General features: G+C 41.3%; 1 protein-coding gene across 1 annotated transcript in view; it reads right to left on the reverse strand.

Moving 5' to 3' along the window:
* The window catches only part of LOC126095140 (facilitated trehalose transporter Tret1-2 homolog), a 50,274-nt gene that overhangs the window by 21,441 nt on the left and 6,511 nt on the right, over positions 1 to 22,322 (reverse strand). Inside the window, exons 2-3 of the mRNA XM_049909860.1 lie at positions 8,115 to 8,563; positions 175 to 325 (exon numbers count right to left, since the gene is read on the reverse strand). Of these exons, the coding sequence (XP_049765817.1) occupies positions 175 to 325; positions 8,115 to 8,542 (579 nt within the window). The 5' untranslated portion in view covers positions 8,543 to 8,563. The remainder of the gene's footprint in view (positions 1 to 174; positions 326 to 8,114; positions 8,564 to 22,322) is intronic.

Here is a 22,322-nt window from a genome sequence, read left to right on the forward strand (position 1 = left end):
GAAGAAGTGTTGCACTCAGGAATGGCATCCAGCTTCCCACCATCACTATCAGCGCCAAATCCGAATCAACATGCCGACTCCATAGGAAAACACGATAAAACGAGGAAGAAGACGATAGCTAACGAGAGACACAAAAGTTACGTCCATCTACGTGAATGTAATGAAGTTGCTCACCTGAACGATTCCAACCACCAAGGTGGCCATCTCTGGCGATAGTGAGCTGCCAGCTTGTTGGAAGATGTCAACTGTGTAGTAGATGAATGCGTTGATGCCCAGAAATTGCCGCAACGTCATCAGCCCCACGACTATCAGCAGCGCCCGACACCTGCCGAAAGAGGATCTTCAGTGGTCACACATTGACAGATTACATCTGCAAGTACTGATTGCAACTGTCAGGAATGTGTCATATTTATCTCAAAATGGCTCTGAGCACTATGGGACTCAACATCTTAGGTCATAAGTCCCCTAGAACTTAGAACTACTTAAACCTAACTAACCTAAGGACATCACACACACCCATGCCCGAGGCAGGATTCGAACCTGCGACCGTAGCAGTCCCGCGGTTCCAGACTGCAGCGCCAGAACCGCTAGACCACCGCGGCCGGCTATTTATCTCAGTTTATTGAAACCAGTAAACACGGTGTTAGCTCTTACTTCTGCATGTCTCTCTATCTGCCGTGCGTGCTCACCTGTGTGTGCATGTAAGCGTGTGTGTGTGTGTGTGTGTGTGTGTGTGTGTGAGAGAGAGAGAGAGAGAGAGATAGAGAGAGAGAATGAGAGAGAGGGAGGGAGGGAGAGAGAGAGAGAGAGAGAGAGAGAGACTTATAGCGTATCGAAACTTATGATGACCAGGCCAGTGCCCTTTCTGCGTCAGCACATACAGATAAAACTATTTTCTGAGTGAGTCTTTTCTTTTGTAGAAACACCACAGCTGCGCAGATACATGTTTAAACTTTTCCACTTCACGTGACCAAGCACTCGTGCTGTACAGCATTATTCATAAGTAACTCTAGGGATCAGAAGACGAGTGCGTGAAAACTGCACGATATTATAATAAAAATGACAATCAGTTGATAGAGCACGTCACGAAGTTTCAGTCCGTAATATGCACCAAAGTGTAGTTGTACAGCGCACCACTAGGGGACAGGCATATAGAAACAGGTAGAGTCTGTGGACAAAACATTCGTTCCGAATGGCCGCTTCGAATTAATTCGCACTTGTAGACAGGCAACCCCATGAAAAAATTTCCAAACCGTGCTGCAGCTTTTTTGAATGCACGCACGCACATACTGACGCTTCGATGTCAGAAACGGTGCCTACAGTGAGCACCTGTAAAGTGAGTAAAAATTTCAGAGAGGTCCTCTATCCACTAAATTGCGTCTAACCTGTAGTTATCGCACAGTGGTCTTCTGAAAACGCACAGATACTTATGAATAACGTTATATATCAAGTGCCTAGGTTTATTATAGATTAAGTCAGGACGGACAGATATCCTGCACAGACGATCAGTTGGATAAAGTGGCCTGGGTTATCCTGTTTAAAGATGTTATGAACCAGTATTGAAAAGAAACGTTTCTTCTGTGAAATGTTCTAAACACAAACGTAAAGTGAAAAGTTTAGTATTCATCAAGTTCTGTGAAGGCAATGCGCAATAAATGACTAATATAATTTTTAAAATAATTATCGATTTACGTGGCGATGTCAGTATGATGTACATACTCCGTCAAATGTTCCACAAGAAACGTAATACGAAATGTTTAGTATCTGTAGAGCTACTGTGCAGACAATATGGTTTAAATCTGTGATACGATTTTATTATAATCACTGACTGATATATCTACAATTGTGTCTCACTGAGTCGTATGGAATACACTAATTTCATCTGTGTGCGCAAATTACATGCAGTAATTGAAGCTTGTTTAACCTTACAATTATTTACTCAGAAATTGATGAATTTATGGATGTTTATAAACAATGACATAGTTATCTGAACATAGTTACAAGTTAAAAAAGAGTTGAAATAACAGAAAGTTTCGTAATCAGTACTACTACCTAAACATAAGACGTTGTTTGACGTCCTTGGAAAAATCTCGGAAAGTTTTTGACGGATTTAATTCAACTTTCTACACGATACTCATTAAACTTATGGAACACTTGAGCAGGCGTAGGACACATATATACAAAGATAAACTGTGGTCAGTGTTGTTACCAAAACTCCCGAAAAAAACGATTTATTTGAATTTTTTAGATGATATTATAATAAATGTTCTGATGGACATACATTACATATTTTAATATAAAATAGGCAAACGCTGTTAACAAAAATCTCATGGAACTCTTGACCCATTTAATTCGTACTTTTATACATTACTATAACATACATTCAGATTGTCATAGACCAGCCTTTATATGTTTTAAACAACAATATACAGAATTTTTGTTAAAGTGCTCTACTGTGCTCTGAAAATGTGCGAATTGTTTTCTTTGACTCGGTCAGTCTTAATTACGATATCAGGGCATTTAAGCAACTATAAAAAAATTTTCCCCCTTATATATTCTTTCTCGTGTCACACAATCTTAAAGAAAAATTGTTACACAATGATGAGCTGTTTTGTTTTCTTCCCCGCAGTCGGTTTTAACAGAAAAGAGGAATGCTGTATTTATTGCTTATCGGCTTATGATTGGAATACTACTACAGAATGTGAATCGTCCGAAACTTTGTAATCCTACCCATTCGCAGATTAAATCTATTCAGAATACTGCCACTCAACACAGGTCCAGCAGTTAGAGTGGTCTCACGCATGCCTCTTATACCAATGATCCTGTCCAATGTAGCTATTCATTTTAAGCGACTTCTGTTCCCAATCAAGTTTTCGTTTGAAATACCAATAAACAAGGCTCGAGGTCAGAGAGTGGGAAAAAGAGGAGGTGGACTTAGAGGCGGGGTGTGGGGAAGAAACTGACATAGGGAAGGGGAAGGACAGAGAGGTGGGAGAAAAAGATTAGGACATATATGCAATTCTCATACGTATTTAGCAATTGCAAAGCATTGTCGGGCTCGTTAGTTCATTACGCAACTGAACGGTATTTTTTCAAATATGAGAAGTTCCAACACCCTGAAGTATACAGTAGATGCTAACAACTGAGCCCGTTGACCAAAGTTCAGCCACCTCGCACCAGTCTCCACGAAACTAGGTGGAGAAATTAATATATTTCAATACTCATGTTGGGCTGATACAATTTTCTGTTGGAAGACTGGTTTCACGCAACTCTCTTAACTAACCAATGCAAGCCCCCTCGTCTTTGCCTAACTGTTGCCATCTACATCCATTATATCCAGCTACTTACTGTAGTCAGGCCATGATCTACTTCATCAACTTTTATGTTTCATATTTCCGCCGTTCACCAAATTAATTATTGCTTGATACCTCATGATGTGTCTATCAACCGACCAATACTTTTAGTCAAGTTGTGCCACGAAATTTTTTCTTCTCTCTGGTTTCACACCTCCTCATTTTTTATCTTTTCTCTATCTAATCTTCAGTGCTCTGTTGCAAAACGCTTCACTAGGTTCTGTTCTCTTTTTGAATCGACTTTTTGTCGTCCACCTTTCACTTCTGCACAGCGCTATGTTTCACAGAAGTATTTACGAAAAGGACCTCCTAGCACTTCAAATTATATTCACTGTCCACAAATCTCTGTTCTTCCAAACCGCATATATCGCCATTGAATGTATGTATTTTACATACACCTTACTTCGGATAGCTTCAGTTATTCTGATGCCTGATTAACAATACTGCGGCCTCTCATTCCCCAACCTAAATAGCTCTCATTCTCTAACCAAGACCACCCGATTCAATTCGACTATACACAAGTAAGCTGCTTTAATTTTATTGACATTAATACTAAATCTTTCGAAAATCCTATCCATTTTCTTCAACATTTTTCATAATGCTTTTTCGTGTCTAGCAGATTTATAATTTCATCGGTAAACCTCCGAATATTAAGTTGTGCTCCCTGAACTTTGATTTCCTTTACAATTAACATCTTCTTATTGTTTCACAACTTGCTCAAAGTACACATTGAGTAATGTAGGGGACGGTAGAACCCTGTTATACTTCCTTACCAACAACTGAGTGCCTATCAAGTCCGTCGATTGTTATATCTGAAGTGTAGCTACCTTCAAATTTTCAAACAATATATTCCAATCACCATGGGCGAAAGATCTTACTTAAATCTAGAAATTCTATTAAAGTACTTGTGGCTTTCTTTAACGTATACAGTAAGTAAAACTGTAAGTTCAGTATTGTGTGTACGTCATTTCTCTAGAAAACAGGCTGCTCTTCATTGAGTTCAGTGTCTAGTAAATTTTGCATCACTGTATAAAAAGACTTAGACCTACTTAAACCTAACCAACCTAAAGACATCACACACATCCATCCCCGAGGCAAGATTCGAACCTGTCATCATAATTGCAACTGTTATTGAATTCTGAGCAAATTTCTCCCGGCTAATATGGTTCAAATCTGATGGAGTAATTTTGCCATATTCTCCTAAAGATCTAAAAAATTTTGAGGGAATGCCGTTTATGAAGTTGCTTTTCCACAGTTTTCTATCAGTGCTCTGTCAACTTATTCTCTAAAGATTACATCTCTCATTTCACTTTCCGGAATATCCTTATCCGATTTCCATCGCTCGGTTCTGAAAAACGATATCTGAAAGTAGTAAACCAGACGCTCAAATTGGGGTCCCCCTCCTAGATAACCCAATTTGGGACTCACTTTGCCCCACCAGCAGCTTGTCTGGTACTTAACTGAAAAGTCCCTGCCTCTACACGGATTATTAAAGGCACAACCAACTCAACCAAAAACCCAAAAATTATTCTAAAATTATTTGGCTGTACTACAACAGATTTCGTAAACGGTGTTTGAGCGTTCCATTCACTCCAGAAAGTCTGAATGGCTTAAGAGAAATATCTTCGGAAATCTGAGTATTATATACGGAACCTAATGATCCAAAGCAGTGACTACTGCTGAATTTCGCATGTGTGTTACTTCTAACCATAAATCCCTAAACTACGCGGATCTTTATCACCAACATGCCCCGAAGTGTCTAAATACCATTTATGTACTACAGTAGTCACTCGCAAAAACTTAATGTGTTGAACTCAGCGATATCTCCAAACTGTGCTAAAATATTTCTGACTGTCTCCTCCCCCAACCCTATCCCTCTCCCCCATCGAGATAGTAATCCGAAAAATGTTTCGGTACCGTGTAACTAACACCTGTGGTGGTAAACCCAGGGGCCCGCTGTAATGTCGTTCTTTTTTACATTAAATTGAAATAGATACGTGCTTAACAAGTTCTATATTTTAATAACTGGCCATCTAGAGTGTAAAGTTTCTATGACTGATCTATAAAAATCAATTTGTTTTTGATAAAAATATTTAGAGATAAAATTTGGACATCTTTTACAAATTCAGTTTTTTCGCACTTGGAAAATGTAGCGTCGGATAAATGGAAATTCAGTGGTGCAATATCCGGTGAGGCAATATCTTCCATTCAAATTCAATAATTCTTTTCCAGGGTTGGTCTCGCGCAGTGCGGTCTTCCATTATGGTGTTGCAGAATAGCGCCTTTTCTGTTAATAGCCGCTGGGCACTGTTCAATTAAAGACTTATTTACTTGATGTAACTGTTCACAGCAAATGTCTGTATTCACGGCTGGTCGAGGTTTCAGCACCTCAAAATGAAAGACCACGTGAATACTCTACCAGACACACAAAAGCTCCTTTTTCGTGTGTAAAGCTGGCTTAGCTGTACTTCGTGGTGATCCATTCGGAGAGAGCAAATGGATTTTGCCTTTTGGATTATCAGTGAGAGCCCGTTTGTCATTTCCAGTGATCAAGATATCAAAAAAAGCTTATGTATAGCGTCGCTGAAGCAGGGAGTTGCATGTGGTGGATCGGTTAGTTGTGTTTGTCTTTACCGTTCTGCTGCAAATGTTCTGCGATGGTCGATCAAAGACTGTTGAGGGTGTCTGACATTTCCTCGATTGTCTGACAGGAATTTGATTTAATTTCCGCCCTTAATATGTCACTTGGTGCCGAGTGATTCTGGCGCTTCAGTCCGGAACCCCGCTGCTAGTGCGGTTGCAGGTTCGAATCCTAGCTCGGTCATGGATGTGTGTGATGTCCTTAGGTTAGTCCGGTTTAAGTAGTTCTAGGTCTAGGGGACTGATGACCTCAGATGTTAAGTCCCATAGTGCTTAGAACCCATTTGAACCATTCCTTTCTTTGATAGTTTTTGGTCTTCCTGATTGAGAAAAAGTCTGAAAGATAAATATTAACAGATTTGAATGTAGAAAACCATCTTTGGCTTTTGGGAACGTCTAATACACTTGGATAAACATCACAAATGTTTCTTGTAGCATCTGGAGCGTAACTACCCTTGCGAAACTCAGAAAATATGCGATTACGGATGTGTACTAGAACGTAATGGAAAGTAACGCCTCCGAATTTTTTACGTGAAAACTCTTAACATATATAAATAAAACAAAATGTTGTTAATTTTCTACACCTCTTTTTATCGTGTCTACATATTGTATAGCCCTCTGCCGCTTGAAGGAACTGAATCGTAGCGTGTAATATGGTAGCGCGTACCGTAACTATGTCGGTGCGTGAGAAACAGTGTGCTGTAATTGGGTTTCGAATTCGAAGAGTTTATCCGCACAGAGTTTATCCGCACATGGAGCATGCTCTCCTTCAATATGACAATGCCAGACCACACATGAGTGCTGCTGCATGTGCAATAATATGACGCACTGGGTTCATCGTTGTCGATCATCCTCCATACAGTTCTGACTTAGTCTCATCCAATTTTCATCGGCTTCCAAAGACTTCAGTTTTTTAATCGTGAAGCTGTGCCAGCAGGGGTGTGGTTGTGACTCTGTCAACAAAGCCACACTCTCTGCAGTGACTTTATCAACAAATTGGCTTCTAGTTGCGAGAAATGTGTTCCTCACCAGGGTAACTACGTTTGAAGTAAATATGTAGACAAGGAGAACAAAGATGTAGACCATTAATAACGTTTGTTTTATTCAGGAGCTTCAATGGATTGAGAATAACAGAATACCATTTGAAAAATACAGGTTTATTGAACCTTGACTGTCGTTTCGACAGTTTTAAAACTCTCTTATTCAGAAGGTACTGTACATAGAATCTCATTATCTATATCCAGTGGGGAAGTCGTCGACTCTGTCTAGTACATGTATGTATCATCCACGTAACCATCATTTAAAATACTTGATTTGTAAGTATTTGCTCTCTACTCTAGAGCTTTGTTTTAAAGTAAGATACACTTGACCGTGGATCCAAAAACGTGAAGTGTAAAGTGTGTGATGTTTAAAAACTTTTAAGGCAAAGTCCAACAGTAAAGAGTTACTACTTTTGAATAATGTATTTTAAATGGCGATTATGTGGATGACATATACATGTACTGGACAGAATCAACTATTCCCACATTGGATGTATATAATGTGAGTACAAAACCTTCCGAAGTAGTCAATTTTAAAACTGTCGAAACCGCGTCAAGGTTTAATAAACATGTATATGGCAATTGGTAGGCTGTAATTCCCAATCCACTGAAGAAAATTCGGGAGCAATATTTTTCATCGCACCCTCGTATTTCTTCTGGTATCTGGCTGGTAATTTCACAATAAATATCCAAAAAATATTTGAGGTTAAATTATTTAAAAATAAATAGATCTCATAACCTTAAAATGTCTTTGTTAAGTGCACAATGAACAGATAAGTGTCAAACGAATATTGACATTAGCAATAACGACATGAATACACAAATGTCGTTGCCTCGGTACCAAGCTCACCACGAACGAAAGACCACGGCCTATAAGGTAATCTAGAATAATTGTGGAACAGCAACAGCAGCTGTGTAACTGGTGACTCAACTTTATTCCCATAAGTATTCTTAAAGCGTCGATTTGCTGCTATGCTGCCTTAGCTCGCTCAGTCAGTGCCCAGTCAGGAGTGAATTTGTAGAGAGGTACCCTTCAACCTGTACTCTGTACTTTACCGCTGACCTGTCACCGTGTGCTCACCTGACCCTGAGTGGAGGCGTCTCTTTGCCGCCCCTCGCATCGGTCTCCCGCCTCCGCCGCTCCAGAGGGTCCAGCTCCAGCCGCAGCCATCGCGCCGCCTTGGGCGCCCGGCGCATCGCCTCGGCCTCCGGCGCCGCGGCCAGGTGGGCTGGACTCTCGGGGATCCACAGCAGGGCTACCAACTGCACCAGCGGCACGGCCACCGGCACCAGGGTCTGCGTCTCCAGCGACGCCCCCGCAGCGCCGAGCGTGTAGGCCAGCAGGATGCCCGCGTCGATCTGCAGGTTCTGCGCCACCCCCAGGCGGCCGCGGATGGCCACGTCACAGCTTTCCTCAGAGTACAGGGGTGCCACCACCGTGGCGACGCCCATAGCGACACCTAGCAGGACTCGTCCGCTCAGCAGAATCCACAGTTTGGTCGAGTACATACCGCTGTCTGCTAACGATCCCTGCAGGCAAATTAAAGCGACGTCATCACTTTGAATAAATATTTTGGGTATAAAAAGAATTCATTGTTCCTTCCTGTAGTTATGATAGTCAGGTGTTTCGAAACTGCTACATCAACCATGTACTCTAACTACTGAAGTGTGTGGCAAAGGACACTCAGCACACTGTCATTTGCCATTGTTTTTATCTTTGATTGTGATTATCAGACATTGGAATACATATACACAAAAATACATATTATACATGCTTTGCTAACCACTGTAGCGCATAGCACTGGGTGCTTACCACTGTGCCACAGTCAGTGTTCCTTCATTTAGCCGTGAAAACTTAGCATTTGAGTACACGTACAATCTACATTCATATCTTACATACTCTGTTATCCTTCTGAAGTGCATATTAGAGGTGGATTACATTCTACCATATGTCACTGTGTTTCATCTAGCTTTGATAATTAGGCATTTCGGTAGTTATACGTCTACATAAACACTCAACATTCTCCTATAAAGACTGAAGTTAATGACATAGGCTGTTTAGCATTGTACGATGCTAGCTCTTCTTTCAACACCAATGGCGAATGGAGCCCATATTGAAAGACTGCTTAAATTCTTTGTGCGGCTGAAGTTATTCTTATCTTCTATTCAGAGGTTCTAAGGGATCGAGAAGAAAGGTGATGAAAAACATTTCTAGATTTTACATTTATTACTAGTTCTTGAAAACCTGTAAGTTGAATTTTCGTGAGATAATCAATGCCTATATACCAGTTAAGTTTTTTACGAATTTCCTTGCCACTCTCGTGTGAGGCAAACGAACAGTTGAATACTCGTTTCGCACTTTTTATACTGTCAGTATCCCGTTTGGATGTTATCTGATATGGTCCTACGCACGTAACCAGTATTCTTGGATGAGAAGCACAAGTGTTCTCTAAGCAACCACCTCTGTAAACTCACAGCTTTTTCCCAGAACCTTGGGAATGAAGCGAAGTCTCACACCTGATTTACCTACGACTCCTAAATATTGTTACAAATATGCATCTATATGAGTTGACTGATTCCATTTCTGACTCGTCGGCATTTTTATGCCATTTTAAAAGCTGCAAAACAATACCCAAATTGTTAAAGGAACAATGCGATTTCCGTAACAAGGAGTTTTCAAAGTATTTTTTACCTTTTATGGCGCTTATTTTCCATTTTTTGTGATATTCTTCCCTTTATCTACCGCCTCGGACTTACCTAGTAGCAGGCTGACTTAACAGCCCTTCTTATAGCCGGTTATGTGCCCACATGCAACCGCCGTAGCTAATTTGTCAAAAATGGTTCAAATGGTTCTCAGCACTATGGGACTTAACATCTGTGGTCATCAGTCCCCTAGAACTTAGAAGTACTTAAAACTAACTAACCTAAGGACATCACACACATCCATGCCCGAGGCAGGATTCGAACCTGCGACCGTAGCAGTCGCGCGGCTCCGGACTGAGCGCCTAAAACCGCTAGACTACCGCGGCCGGCAGCTAATTTGTCACTCGAGACTCAGGTCCGTAGGCAGGCGTCATTTAACCAGGTTCTAGGGTACGACTAACCACTAGTTAAGTAACTTTGTACAAGGTTTCGCTTTGAGGAGGATATATCTGAGGATCAGTTTTACCTTGTGGACGCATTTATCTTATATTTAGGATTTAATACATTGCTCGACAACTGCTAAGGAACCGAGACTGTGTTACACTCGAACAAACATAAGCAATGATGGGCAACATGGAACACAGTACATAGAGGTGCAACGATATATTTATAACGAAGAATAGTACAAATTTCATCATATGAAAAAGTTGGATCAGAGACTTAAATAACGTTCATGTTTTACACATGTCAGACTACCACATTAAGGTCGATATCGGGCTCGCAGTAAGGAATATGGCCTCCTTCGGCACTAATGCCCTTTTAGCACCTGTTATTCTTGCTAACAGACTGTTAAGGAGTCCTCGGGGGATACTTCCCCACATCTCTCTCAAGGCCGTGTGTGTGTGTGTGAATTCCTAATGCAGCAAACTGCTGAGGTCATCGGTCCTTCTCAAGGTGGTTTTGAGTTCTTGCACAACTCGTGGAGGAGTTGTTCGCTGATAAACACATCTGCCGAGAGCATTCCAGGCACGCCCTATAGAGGTTAGATCCAGGTAGACACAGGCCTCCATTAGTTCAATATCTTCACATTCCAGTGCGTCTGACACCTTAGCGGTCCTGTGTGTTCGGACATTATGGTCTGTAAACAGGAAATCAGGACCCATCGCACACTATAACATACGAACATTATCCAGAATAATCTCCCTGCCATACCGCTATGCTGTAACAGTACTTCAGGCAAAGATATGCAACGATTTTTGGCCGTTGTGCATAATGCCTGTCCACACCATAACGCTTAAGCCATATCGATTACGGTCATGAACATTCTGTGGTATGTAAGGTGTTCTTCTTTCTCGCTACTCTAACTGATGGCCAGAATCACTTGCCGCAGAGAAGTGGAATTCGACGCAGAACATCAGTTGGGACAATAGTTGATATATCCTACTCCAACGACCTCTTTCACACGATGGCATGGTTGATTTGGGATGAGTTAAACTGGCTACCGACCATACAAACCAACCTGATTTAATCGCCGCGAAATGGTTCTGGCAGGGACATGGTGAGCCGGTAGCGGTTGCAAGCTATGCAGCGATCTGCCTAGGTGAGAGATTGTAACAACGAAAATGCAGGATGCATGGCACCTGCTATAGATATATAATTTTGTTTTGAATTGTATATAAATATTTGTAATTTAATTGCTTCCCTGTATGTGTACATTTAGGTAGAAGTCTGCTGACGTTTCATTGTATTTATCTGTGTTTTACTGTGAAACGTATAAGCTCTGGGGAAAAGCCAAAGGAATTGTTATTTGCATCGACTAGCAACGATAATAGCAGTGCTTGTGCGTTGTAAAATCTTTGGGTAAGGAGTTGTTGCGCAGAGGGCGCGGAGAGAGCGAGAGACGGGTTCCAGCGCTTGTAATGTGTGTAAGTGTGGTGTTAACGCTCTCGCAGTAGAGAGTACCATTTCGGCGGCATCATGTACGCGTGCCGGCCAGATGACTAGAAGCAGGAAGAAGGACAGTGGACGGGCGGATGAGGCTGTATTAATTACGATTGCCCGTCCCTTTAATTAGCCGTGGCCCCACAATATGCTACCGTCTTCAACAACAGCTGCAGTTCCAGCAACACAAATGCGTTGTCGGCTCCGAGTTTCGTCGCACGCACTGAACTGAAGTACGACTGTTCATTGGTAGAAAGTATTAACGGCTAACCCAGCAGCGCAACTGAATGTGATTTGATTAATGAACTTTATTTAAATAATAATCATTTAAATTCAGGGCGATTGTGTCCCCATTGCCCCCAGACAATGTTACCAAGCAGGGTCCTTCTTCCCTTTCTTCCTTTTATGCCAACCGAAGTTTCAGAATCTATCAATGGAAAAAATCCAAATCGAAAGAAAATGCATAAATTAAGACTGCGGAAGTTTTATTTATTTTAAAATGGCTCTGAGCACTATGCGACTTAACTTCGGAGGTCATCAGCCGCCTAGAACTAATTAAACTTAACTAACCTAAGGACATAACACACATCCATGCAAGAGGCAGGATTCGAACCTGCGACCGTAGCGGTCGCTCGGCTCCAGACTGTAGCGCCTAGAACCAAACGGCCACTCCGGCCGGCTTTATTTATTTTACATATGGGTTGGAGCTCATGGCTGTTTGGGTTGGTACGTATTCTAGTATTTAATTCTGTTCAAGTCAGTAGAAAAGGCTCAGTTGTTCAAACAATAACATGAAATCCAATTTGAAAATTAAGTAACTGCAAAGTAATAAAGTGCTTGCCTTTCTCTAGATTTCTTTGATGACGTTATGTTGAGGTCTCTGAAAGTCATTGTTCACGTAACGAAGTTCAATACTAACATACAGTTTAAGTGGATATTTTCAAATCATTACTCGATTTCCTTTTTCATAATTTAATGATAAAGTTAAAGTGACTTATCAGTTTTCTTTATCATTACATACTCACTTAAAATTAGTGTCAAAAAACGTGACAACCTTCAGCTGCCACGTCAGCGTTAAATAACAAATGTTTTTCTTTCCCATCATCTTGTACAGGATTTTGGATGTAAATCGCCCTAGTGGGCTGGGGACCCTAACTATCTCCTTTTCGTTCATTAGTGTAACTTTTGGATTCATGATGAGTGGTATCTCTTTTCTGTTCAGTGTTGTACGTGAGTGAATGAGCAAAATAACTTTCATTTTTCCAAATTGTAGCCAAGTTCGTGTTAATTACTTTTTTATTTTTAGTAGACTTTTCTCTTAGAAAGATCGGTTGTACACTTTCCCCCTACTTATCGGTTTTACTTCTTCGGGAAAGATAGCTTTATCCATTTACAAAAATTCCATTAGGTATACACGCGATCCACGGTCATATTTTATGTCGCAAGCAGGATTGGTCGATTAGTAAGGGGAAGGTTACAAGATGTCTGTTCCATTTCGCCACTAGGGCAATGTATCGATTCTCTTGCGGTGTGGTGGCTTCTCTACGAGCACCGGCATGCATTGGCCTAGCATTTCCTCCGTCAGCAGCCTTTCTCAAGCGGTCGCAGTAGTGACACTTTGACAAGCTTTGAGCCGTCCAACTGCTGGTCCAAGATCGTAGATACCCAACTGATGTCTTGCAGACATATTGCCGTACCACACGGAATGTCGCACTTATCGGTTCCACAAAATCCTTCGTCAAACACTGTATAATGCAGAAACTTTCGAATCCATATAGAGAGTTCGTAGATAGGCTTCTCTGCAGTTAACACGTCCCACCCTCTACATTTCCCTTCACTATCTGCCCGGGATTCCCGTGGCAATTGTTGGTTGTCCTTTAGCAACTGGCAGTTGTTTTTAAGCAACTGTCTGTGGTTCCTTAGTAGTCGTCAAGCAGTTACCGACAATAAACTGTTACATAATAGACAGCCGCCTTCAGTTACAACAACCAGAGTGAAGAATTGATTCAATTGTGTTTAGTTGTGCTTTGAAAAGTCCAAGTACATGTATCTATGTATACAAGTTGTTTCATTTTATAATTAAGTTTCCTAGTATTTCATAACCCCATTTCCTATTCTCATTTTTTTGTCAATAGAACACGTGATAATGACTTGCTAAGCATTTGTAAATGATACTGTTGGCATCTGGGTGACATGATAAGCACTGATGGGCGAAAACACTACGATCAGCTGCTTAACAGCGAATTGGTTCACCTGTGAACTACAATACAGCAGCGAATTTTCCTAAAGTTTTGTGGCAACAGAAGTCTACGCATTGGTCAAGCAATTTCCGTAAATTAAAGACCCGTGGTTTTTTGGTCAATATGCGACGCTCAGTAGCATTCCAGATGCGTTCTATTGGGTTCACAATCAGATGAATTCGGTGGTAAAGAAATCAGCTTTGCTTCACTATCATGCATGTCAGCCATTTGTGGAGGCAGAAGCAGAGTGCGTCCAAACGGAAATTCTAACTTTACTCTAAAGTTTTGGAAAACCTCCAAATCATCCACCAGTGACGATACTGATTCCGAGAGCCGGTACTGCCACGACCGCCCCAATGAAATTTCAAGATTTAGACAGAGCGCCAGCAACAGTGAGACGTTTTGTTTATTTTGTGGGCAGACGGACGGGCAGATGCTATCCGTCTTTCTAGCCATGTTCCAGAGCAGGCGTTGAGACGCTTTGTGTTGTGGTTTTCACGAATAACTTCCAACCGTCGCTTCCTTTAAGTAAAGAAGATGTTACTCCTGGTACACATGACGGCTTTTCAAGAGCGCCTTCTGGCTGCCGGGCACGTTACCTACCGTCGCGTTATCATGGCCAGCCGCAAAATCGTGGAAAGTTCAAGGGTGAATGCTCATCATACCCGAAGACCAGATGAAGCTACACGTTTATGGTTATGGTGAAGGTCTAATGCTTGCGTCCCTCCGCTGTTTCTCTCTGGTAGGTTGCTGTGCTAATGAAAACGGAAAAATGCAGCTTCTCACTAACCAAAATGAACAACTAATTCAATTCCTATTTCGGCTGCGGCGACATGTGGAATTACAAAGACATTTTGCAAGTAGTAATATGAATTATGAAAGGAACTTCTTAGTACCAGTTCAATATATTAATAGACCTGAGGAATACAAATATGGCGTCAAAATACGAATTAAATATTTATGGTGGCATTAAAGGAGTAATTAAGCCCACTTAGGTTGTGACAACGCAATTGTGACAATGACAATCATCGATTTATTGACAAATAATTAACATGGACTCCGAAAACATCGTTCTTCTTAAACACAACTGGCTCCTTATTTACATGAAGTAATGAGTCTGTCGATAATAAGTGTTATCGAGTGGGCAAATGAGTTTGATTCTGCATTTCTCGATTAGAAGACTTGTGACACCGTTCCTCACATGCGACTGCTCATCATACTGTGTGCCTGCAGAGTATCGTCTCAATTTTGCGGCTTCATTTGTGATTTCCTATCAGAATTGATACATTTCTTCGTAAAATCATACAGTAAAACAGAAGTAATATGTGATGTTCATCAAGGGTGTGTTATAACCCCTCTGCCCTTCCTGATCTATATGAACGATCCAGCAGACAATATGAGCGGACTTCTTAGATTGTTTGCAGATAATACTGTCATTTAACCTTCTAGTATAGTGATCAGAAGTGGTGCAAAATGTAGTAATTGGCCCTAAATAATGGAAAGTGTGATGTCATCCACATGAGTACTAAAAGGTGTTCATATTATTTCGGTTACACGATAAATAACAAAAATGTAATGACTGTGAATGCATGTAAATACCTAGGAATTACAATTACGAAAACTTAAATATAAACAATCACATAGATAACACTGAGGGGAAGGCTAACCGAAGACTGCGTTTTTCTGGTAGAACACTGGGCGCCGGCCGGAGTGGCCGAGCGGTTCTAAGCACTTCAGTCTGGAACCGCGCGACCGCTACGGTCGCAGGTTCGAATCCTGCCTAGGGCATGGATGTGTGTGATGTCCTTAGGTTAGTTAGGTTTAAGTAGTTCTAAGTTCTAGGGGACTGATGACCTCAGCAGTTAAGTCCCATAGTGCCAGAGCCATTTGAACCATTTTTGAACACTGGGCAGATGCAATGGGTGTACTAAAGAGACTAACTGCACTACACTTGTCCGTCCTCTGCTAGAGTAATGTATGCAGTACGGAATCTTTAACAGACAGGATTGAAGGATGACATGGAAAAGTTCAAATAAGGGCAACTCAGTTCCTGTTATCGTCAAATAGGAGAGAGAGTGTCACGTATGTCACACGCGAGTTCGGGTTGCAATAATTTTCGTTTCGGCGAGATCTTTCCATGAAATTTCGAACACCAACGTTCTCCGCCGAATGCAAAAATATTTTTTTCACACTCATATAAATATGGAGAAACGATCGTGATAATAATGTAAGAGAAAACACATCTCACACGGAAAGATGTAAGTGTTCTTTTAAACCTTGCGCCGGTTGCGAGTGGAGCAGTAGAGAAATAGTGTGAAAGCGGTTCGATGAACCCTCTACCAGGCGCTTACGTGTGAACTGCAGAGTTCTCATGTAGGCGTATTCTACTACAAAAGGACATCGCAGCCGGAGAAGACGTTAAGCACGAATGGGTGCGGAGGGTCCGTAATAAGTTCATATAATCTAGAGCTGTCAAGGTGCTTTCAATTACAACCTCAGGTCCGAGAAAAGCACAGGCGAGTGTCTCACATAGCACAATACTGTGTCCGCGGAGCATATTTCCAATACTGTTGTCTGTATTCCATAAAAATCCTCATCCAATGACATATAGCCTTCTTTCGGTGCTTTGTTAATTACAAAGATGTAGGTATCAATTACAATTATTTTCAAACGGAATTGTTTTGATTTCTGCAGCTACTGTCGTAGTTCTAAACAACACAACTTTTAAAGATATTTCATCCAGCACTGTGGCCTCAGGCTCCAGTGGACGCAGCTGAGAGAATCTGCTTGCAAAAGAGCAATAATGGAGAAAAGTTCCATTCAAAACTGGTACTAATGACTCTTGATTTCAAGTGGTTCGACCGGCACACCAACTGGAAGGGAAAGGTCGTAGAATCTAAGGTTTATTCAATAGTTCACTATGGCAACAGTTTTGCTCGTGTTTCTGCCACAACCCTGACGGAAAAATGCTAGTCCAAAATTGAATGGATTTGCAAAATGAGTAATCGAGGTAAACAGACTATTGAATAGTAACTTCTTTTCGTGAACATAATATCAAAATACGTAATTACATTGCTAATTTAATCAACAAATACTGCAAAAAAGAAATCACAGAAGAATGTAGTAAGAACTTCCCTAGAATTCCATTTATGTCACCAAATTTTTAAAGAGCCCATTGTCTTCTGCAATACCCTGAAAAAATCGTTGATGCAAAAATTCCTTGTCAGACAGAATTGATTTCTTCGATATTACAGCTAGACCTGCGCTCTACCAAAACTACGGTTCGGTAGTTCTGATATAGTACACAAATAACGTAGTAAATTGTCAGATTACCGGTAGTCTTCGTAGCATCGGTAGGGAAAGAAACGTAAATGAATTTGTGAGAGAGAAACGGAGAGCCGATGCCTTTTCTCTGTTTTTTTGTTTGTTTTCCACATAATCAGAGTGGCACATCGTTCAGTGTTAGCCCGTTGTGTATTTTATAACCTTACAAAATATAAATTGCATTTTATAAGCAACAATAATTATTTGATAGCGTAACTTCTGCGTTTTTATGTAACAAAAATACTTACTTTCAATGGAAATACATTTTACAAGACCAAACATAAAAATGGTATTTTTTTCTCATTAGAACTTTCTTCACCTTTATGAACGGCAAAAGTTTTCTGTTTTATTCATAGGAGCGGAAGTTGTCTACGAATAACTGAAACATGTTCCACATAAGCTCGACGAAGCATTCAAGCGTTGTTTAACAACTTTTTTGGAGGGAACTGCGTTGTCTAGCGCTGTAAGATAAATTTAAAATTCATATTCATTTATTAATTTTTGTTTTTAATACGACATCCTCCTGTTTCACGTTATATATCAACTATTTTCTAATAAAATCTGAATTGAATATTGCCACTTTCAAATTTCCCTGTAAATACTGGGTATTTTTAAGTAACAGCCAGAAGAATAACTAAGTAGAAGAAAAATGTTCTGTGGTTATATGGTCCTATACTTATTCTCACACAGTTCCTAGACAGTTCAGACCTTCCAGTGGGGAACCTAGTAAGCTAATGAATGAGTACGCAAACAATGAGATCGAAATGATACGACTATGTATAAGACACGCGTATAACTGGTAACGCTCAAAACGTCCACGCTCCACTGCCTCTCATATTCAACCTTCCTAAGCCAGACCAGATTCTCAGCGACACAATAATGTAAACTACTTACAATCAGCTTTCCATAATTTCTGAAGGCAGCTTCACTGGCACAGAGAATTCTTTGAAGAAAGGATTTCATGCGTCTTCTGCATCCCCTCTCGTTAGTCTGCTACTGAAGTGACACATGATACGACAGAAGCTGTTTGCACGCAAAACGCGAATAGCGCTGGGCTGATGTATTCTGCATCTACATCTCCACATATTCTCGACATGCTACCAAACTGTGCTTGGTGGAGGATACCCTGTACCAGAACTAATTATTTCCTTTCCTGTTCTACAAGCAAATGAAGAGGGGGATAAACGTCTGTCTATATGACAGTACGATCCATAATTACTCCTACATTAATTTCGCGGCCCTTACGCGAAATGTACGATGGTGGTAGTAGAATCGTTCTGCCGTCAGCTTCAAATGCCGATTCTCTAAATTTTCTCAATAGTGAAGACACAGGAACAAAGGCATTACCTACCAGTAGGCACTGATTTAAATTAGTGGGAAAAGCTGAAAATTTGTGCCAGACCACCGACAGGTGGCTTTTACTGATGAATCAGATCTTATGCTCCATCGGACAGACTGACGCTGGGTCCTCGGAAGGATCTAAACTAGGGGATGGAGAGTTACGGTCCAGGGGAAAATTTTATGGCATATCCTGTATAATGTGTAGGTGCAATGGATCAAAGCAAGTTTGCGTCAATCCTTGGGAACCGTGCCCACCCCTACGAGCAGTTTGTTTCTCCTTGGCACAATGGCGTCTACCAGCAGGACAATGCAACATGTCACATAGCTCGCAGTGTATGTGCGTCATTCAAATACCCCCACGATATGTTTACTGTAGCTCCCTGGCTACCAAAATCCCCGGATTGAAACCCAATCGACAATCTGTGGGACCACCTCTATCGGATTGTTCCCACCATGGGTCCTCAACCGAGAACCGTAGCGTAGCTGGTCACGCGAATGGAGTTTGAACAGCTACACATTCCTGTCGGTATCTTCCAGAACCTAACCGACTCTTTTCCTGCACAGCTCGCAGCGTTCCACGCTGCAAAAGATGGCTATTCAGGCTTTTCACAGGTGGTCACATTTACGTGACGGGACATTGCACCTTCCTCACTGCGCCACGTGCCCGCTACAACACCAGTCGGAATTCAACATTGCAGTGGACAAAACGTTTTGGCTCATCAATGTATACAGGTTTATTGCGCGATGCTGTTAAAATTTTCAGGGATTCTGCGAAAGTATAAACGTATCAGTTGCTGTTGAGTGTCCTGGTCCGGAAACGACTAAGACGAAAGTTAAAAGCGAAAAATCCTCTGACGGTGGATCTTTTCCACTGCAAGCTCTTTGCTCTCAGTATTTTGAGAGTTGGCAGTATGGATCAAAACACGATAATACTATCCAGAAAACGTGTACTAGTATATCGAAACAAGGAAATACTATCCAGTAAATGTCGACTCTAAGTGTATGTCTTAAGGTTTATGAGCGCTGCTTCATTTTTGCTACCGTGAAACATTATCCTCTGGTGAATAAGTGCTTATAGCTCTTAAGGTATGCTTATTACTGCCCTTATTTGCTGGAAAATTATTTATTGTTTTGGTCCACCCTGCCTCATACCAAAATGTCGAAAGCCTACAGCGTGCAGCAGAAGAGGTTTACAATCAGATGTTTCAGAAAGATTTTAGCTTATAACTGTCGACTCGGTCGTTTGTTGACCAGGACCTCTTACCATAAACTGATACATTCACCGTTCTCTACCATCTCTGAATCTTTGTAACATTGTAACGGAATCACCAACAAATTCTCTGTCGCAATCCATTGATGATTGTCGACAACGTGCTTGATACATTAATTTGCACCTATGCAATTCGTAACTTCATGACTACATGCTGTGCTGTATTGCATTCCGGTGATATGTAAAATGATTTAAATTCCGAGCAGGCCTCATTATTGACGTTGAATTTCGACAGTATTTTCTCTTACCCATCACGAAAAATGGCGTTTGCTCTCCCCGATTGTTGGACTTACTGATGAAACAGAAGAGTACACGTACGGAATAACGTGGCGTTTATGTCAGCTCTACCTTAAGAGCCCTGCCTTAAATCTGAATGCACTCACACCAAAGCATCACGGGCATAGTATTTACATGCAAAGTAGGTTCAGTGCATTGGTTATTATTTTGCACAACGCTTTGGGGACTAGCTCTTTATAGGCATGAAGTAATGAGTGCTATCGAGAGTTGATGTAAAATTGCTTCCATATTTTTAGATTTCTAGGAGGCTTTGGACACCGCTCCCCACAAGCGTCTTCTAACCAAACTACGTGTCTATGGAATATCGCCTCAGTTGTGCGACAGGATTCGTGATTTCCCGTCAGAACGGTCACAGTTCGATGTAGTAGACGGAAAGTCATCGAGTGAAACAGAAGTAATATCCGGAATTCCCCAAGGAAGGGTGATAGGCCCTCTACTCTTCCTGATCTATATTAACGACATAGGAGAAAATCTGAGTAGCCGTCTTAGATTGTTTGCAGACGATGCTGTCATTTACCATCTTGTAAAGTGGTCAGATGATCAAAACTAATTGCAAAACGACTTAGATAAGATATCTGTAAGATGCGAAAAGAGGCAATTACCCTGAATAAAGAAAAGTGTTAAGTTATTCACGCGAGTACTAGAAGAAATCCACTAAATTTCGACCACGCGATAAGTCGCACAAATCTGAAGGCTGTAAATTCAATTAAATACTTAGGGATTACAATTATAAATAATCTAATTGGAACGATGACATAGATAATGTTGTGGGTAGAGCAAACCAAACACTGTGATTCACTGGCAGAACACTTGAAAGGTGCCGCTGGTCTACTAAAGAGACTGCTTACACCACGCTTGTCCGCCCTCTTCTGGAGTATTGCTGTGCGGCGTGGGATCCGCATCAGGTGGTACTCACGGATGACATCAAAAAAGTTCAAAGAAGGGCAGCTCGTTTTGTATTAAAGCGAAATAGGGGAGATAGTGCCACAGAAATAATACATGAATTGGAGTGGCAACATTAAAACAAAGTCGTCTTCCATTGCGACGGGACCTCATCATGAACGTTCAATCACCAGTTTTCTCTTCCGATTGCGAAGACATTCTGTTGGCACTCATCTACGTAGGGAGAAATGGTCATTACGATAAAATAAGAGAAATCAGGGCTGGCGTAGAAAAGTTAAGTGCTCGTTTTCCCCGCGCGATATTCGAGTGTGGAAAGGTAGAGAGACAGCTTGAAGGTGGTTCATTGAACCCTCTGCCAGGCACTAAAATGTGAATAGCAGAATAATCAGGCAGATGTAGATATTGGCCTCGCTCGTGACACCCATATTTTGTAACGCTGTAGAAGGAGGAGAGGTGACCTAGCTATTACTATTGTATGGTGACTTAAATGTCTGACAGGCACTTTCCTACAGCTTGATAACGTCTTGTTGTCACACAGTCCAGTGATATCAGTCTGTTATACCTACATATGGAATGGGATATTTGGAGACTAACATTACTTTGAGGCTATCAATGAGAGTACTTTATGAATTAATTTTGAATGCAGTTTAATTTCTGATTTTCTGTGTGTTGCGTGGGCGGACGAGAGATAGGTATGGACATATTCAAGTCTCTTAAACATGCTGTCACACGCTAAAACCATTGCCAACAAAAGGGGCACATAGTCTGGAGGGAGTACATGGTCTGGGCTTTTGCACACATAGTTCTGCTGCAGTACTGATAACAGGTGCATCACAGTGTGTGAATGAAGTGGAGCGGCAAAAGTTGGGGTACCCTGGGCAGCAATATTCTTGAGGGAAAAACGTCCTAACTGCACACAGATTCAGCGTTCACTTTTGGCGGTATATGGACGATACGCAATGTGGCGTCCAGCTGTAGTGAACTGGTGCCAACAATTTGACCAAAGCTGCAGAGACGTGACTAATGCTGATCGGGAATTAGGGCCATCGAGACTGACCACAAAGGACAAAGGAAGAACATATTGGGGGGAAGCGATTTTCCGGCTATGAGAACGTTCACACACCAGTTCTCGAATGGTTCTGTCACCAAGGAGTGAATTTCTAGGGCAGGGGAAATGATCGGTTGGTACAACGTACAGTGTTCAAAAATAGTATCATGTATCTATGTTACTTTGAAGAGCAGTGCAGGGTTCAACAAAAGTTATTTGTCTTGCCTTAAAAACGTGTCACAAAGTTTTTAATATCCCCTCTCATGAATCAGACAGCAATTA

This window comes from Schistocerca cancellata, chromosome 8 (genome assembly GCF_023864275.1).
Source record: "Schistocerca cancellata isolate TAMUIC-IGC-003103 chromosome 8, iqSchCanc2.1, whole genome shotgun sequence".
Classification (NCBI taxonomy): Eukaryota; Metazoa; Arthropoda; class Insecta; order Orthoptera; family Acrididae; genus Schistocerca; species Schistocerca cancellata.